At 48.7% G+C, this 2,500-nt stretch overlaps 1 protein-coding gene across 1 annotated transcript in view; it reads right to left on the bottom strand.

Annotated features, from left to right (window-relative positions):
* Positions 1-1,686, bottom strand: part of garnl3 (GTPase activating Rap/RanGAP domain like 3) — a 130,970-nt gene extending 129,284 nt beyond the window's left edge. Inside the window, exon 1 of the mRNA XM_042709461.1 lies at positions 871-1,686. Coding sequence (XP_042565395.1) covers positions 871-971 — 101 coding nt within the window. The 5' untranslated portion in view covers positions 972-1,686. The remainder of the gene's footprint in view (positions 1-870) is intronic.
* Between the last annotated feature and the right edge of the window lie 814 nt (positions 1,687-2,500).

Here is a 2,500-nt window from a genome sequence, read left to right as displayed (position 1 = left end):
CGGTGTTCCAGACTGCTTCTGGCTGCAGTCCACCATGGACTCCGATAATGGGCAGATAATTATCTGACCTCTTCGCCGCTCTCCGACTTCGTGCCAAGACCGAGGTGCTGACAAGACACTTTATTGCCCCTCAATGGAAAAAAAATTGCGCCGGTATTGACCGAAATGCAGCAGTGTTATTTTTTTTTCTGACTAAATTAGACCGTGTCATCATCACCCGTTTGAAATACAGTCGCGAGTGAACATGAACATGGACATGAAGTGACTGCCCAGACTCTGACTGGATAAATAGAGCTTCTGGTCGTATATCTGTCCAATTGAAAACGCATGGCCCGGGTCACTGAGTTTTATCAGGACCAATGTTGATATATGCCGCGTGAGTGGGGGAGGGCGGTACAGGTTGAGGTTACACGGCTAGCCCGACCCACTCACGGTAGAAAGGGAGATCCCGGGAGGAGTGGTGGTGGGGGGGGGGGGGAGCGAAGAAGGGATGGTGGGCTTGAGAGAAATCAGTTAAGCCCCTAAGAAGATGCGCAAACACAATGTCTGCACCTGATGAAGCCCGAGGGGCGACACTGCAGATGACAGACCCCCCCCCCCTCTCATTCCGTAGATTTAGGAAAGTAACGTTACAGGTTTTCCTCACACGGGATCACGTCTGAAGTGGATTTGGTATAGCCTACACCTAAAGGAAAATACACCCAAAACGCACCGGAGCCGTATACCAACACACACGCTGCGCTAGGCGTCGTTAAAATAGCCGTGTGGGATAGGAGCCGTCTATTCCCCTCCGCCACACGATGCGGTGTTCCCAAACAGCCCCAGAATACCCCTCCCTCCCCCCCGACCAAAAAAGGAGAAATCACCTACCTTGTTATTTCGAAGCTGCAACCCTTTCTCAGTAGAAGAGCTCTTTTGCGCATCAGCCCCGCTTTCTCCCGGCCCAAGTACATGTTTATATCCGAATTCATTGTGCTGGGACGGCGAAGAGGTTTTTTAATCCAGCCAGGGGGGGGAGAGAGAGTCGTTTTTAGACGGAGGAAGGGGCACCGTTCACGGGGATGGCCGCTTTTACAAAGCAGGAGACGCAGACCCCCTACCAAAAAAAAAGAGAAAAAGAAAACTACGAGCTCGCCTCTACTGAAAGAGGAAAGTGAGTCGGAGACTTTCTTCGTCCGACAACAAAAGCACCAAAACTAATTAGTTGTGCTCCATGATTAGGGCAGGTCCCGGAGCGACCCAAACCGAAACCACTGGACGCTGAGTGGAAGAATCGCGGTCGTCTGAAGCCGATTAAATCCTTTTCAGCCAAGGGAAGAGGGGACCTGTGTCTACTCCGGTTGTAGAGCGCTGAATACTGGACTCCAGAAGACACCCAACTGCCTAGTCGCACTTACGAGTCGAGTCTGCGCGGTCCTAACGTCTACACGGCGGAGAGAGAACGCCCGCGCGGAGAGAGAGAGTGGCACGGAGTGTGTGTGTGAGAGAGAGAGAGCTTATTGTTTGTTTTTTATTTATTTATGTTAATTGTGCTTGTACATTTTATGTAAACATGCTTTGGCAACGTTGTATTGTATGCAGTCATGCCAATAAAGCCTTTTGAATCTAATTGAATTGAGAGCGCGTGGGGGCAGAGAAACCGTGCTCACCTATATTAAATGCTCGTGCCAAAATAGATGCAACAGGCAACGTGGTTGGCCACTCGGGGTTAATAACCGGCCACGTCTCGAGGTCTGAGCCCCAAACGTGCTTTGATTCGCCCGGCACAGCCATAATAACGGTCTCTTTTAACCGAACGCTGAAGCACCACTGTAAAGGTTCAACCATTACTGTAGGGGGTTGGTCTTTGTTGTGGTAAGATTTTAGGAACGCTTTATATAAACAGCCTTATGAGTCATACACAAAAGCTTTCAATGTTACTCTTTTCAACTCTGTAACTGCTAAAACTCTCTAAAAAAAAAAATGACTTCTAATTCCTTCCTCACAGTTAATAGATTGTGAACGTTGTGAAAAGATGGCCTTCACAGCTACAGTTAATAGATTGTGAAGATGGTGAAAAGATGGCCTTTATAGCTACAGTTAATAGATTGTGAAGATAGTGAAAAGATGGCCTTCACAGCTACAGTTAATAGATTGTGAACGTTGTGAAAAGATGGCCTTCACAGCTGCAATACAAATGCAGTATGGCAGACAGGCTTGAAGCCAGTTCATCTGTATGTTCCTGACTGTGCAGGGTGGAGCACACACACACACACACACACGCACGCACGCACACACACACACACACACACACACACACACACACACACACACACACACACACACACACACACACACACACACACACACACACACACACACACACACACACACACACACACACACATATCAGGGTGGAGCACACACACATCAGGGTGCAGCAGACACACATCAGCTGCGTGAGGCTGAATGTGGCAGAGAGCTTTTGAAACATTTTACTGTAAGACTGCAGCACAGAGTG

Source organism: Clupea harengus, chromosome 12 (genome assembly GCF_900700415.2).
Source record: "Clupea harengus chromosome 12, Ch_v2.0.2, whole genome shotgun sequence".
In the NCBI taxonomy this organism is placed as follows: domain Eukaryota; kingdom Metazoa; phylum Chordata; class Actinopteri; order Clupeiformes; family Clupeidae; genus Clupea; species Clupea harengus.
This window is presented reverse-complemented; position numbering and strand designations above follow the sequence as displayed.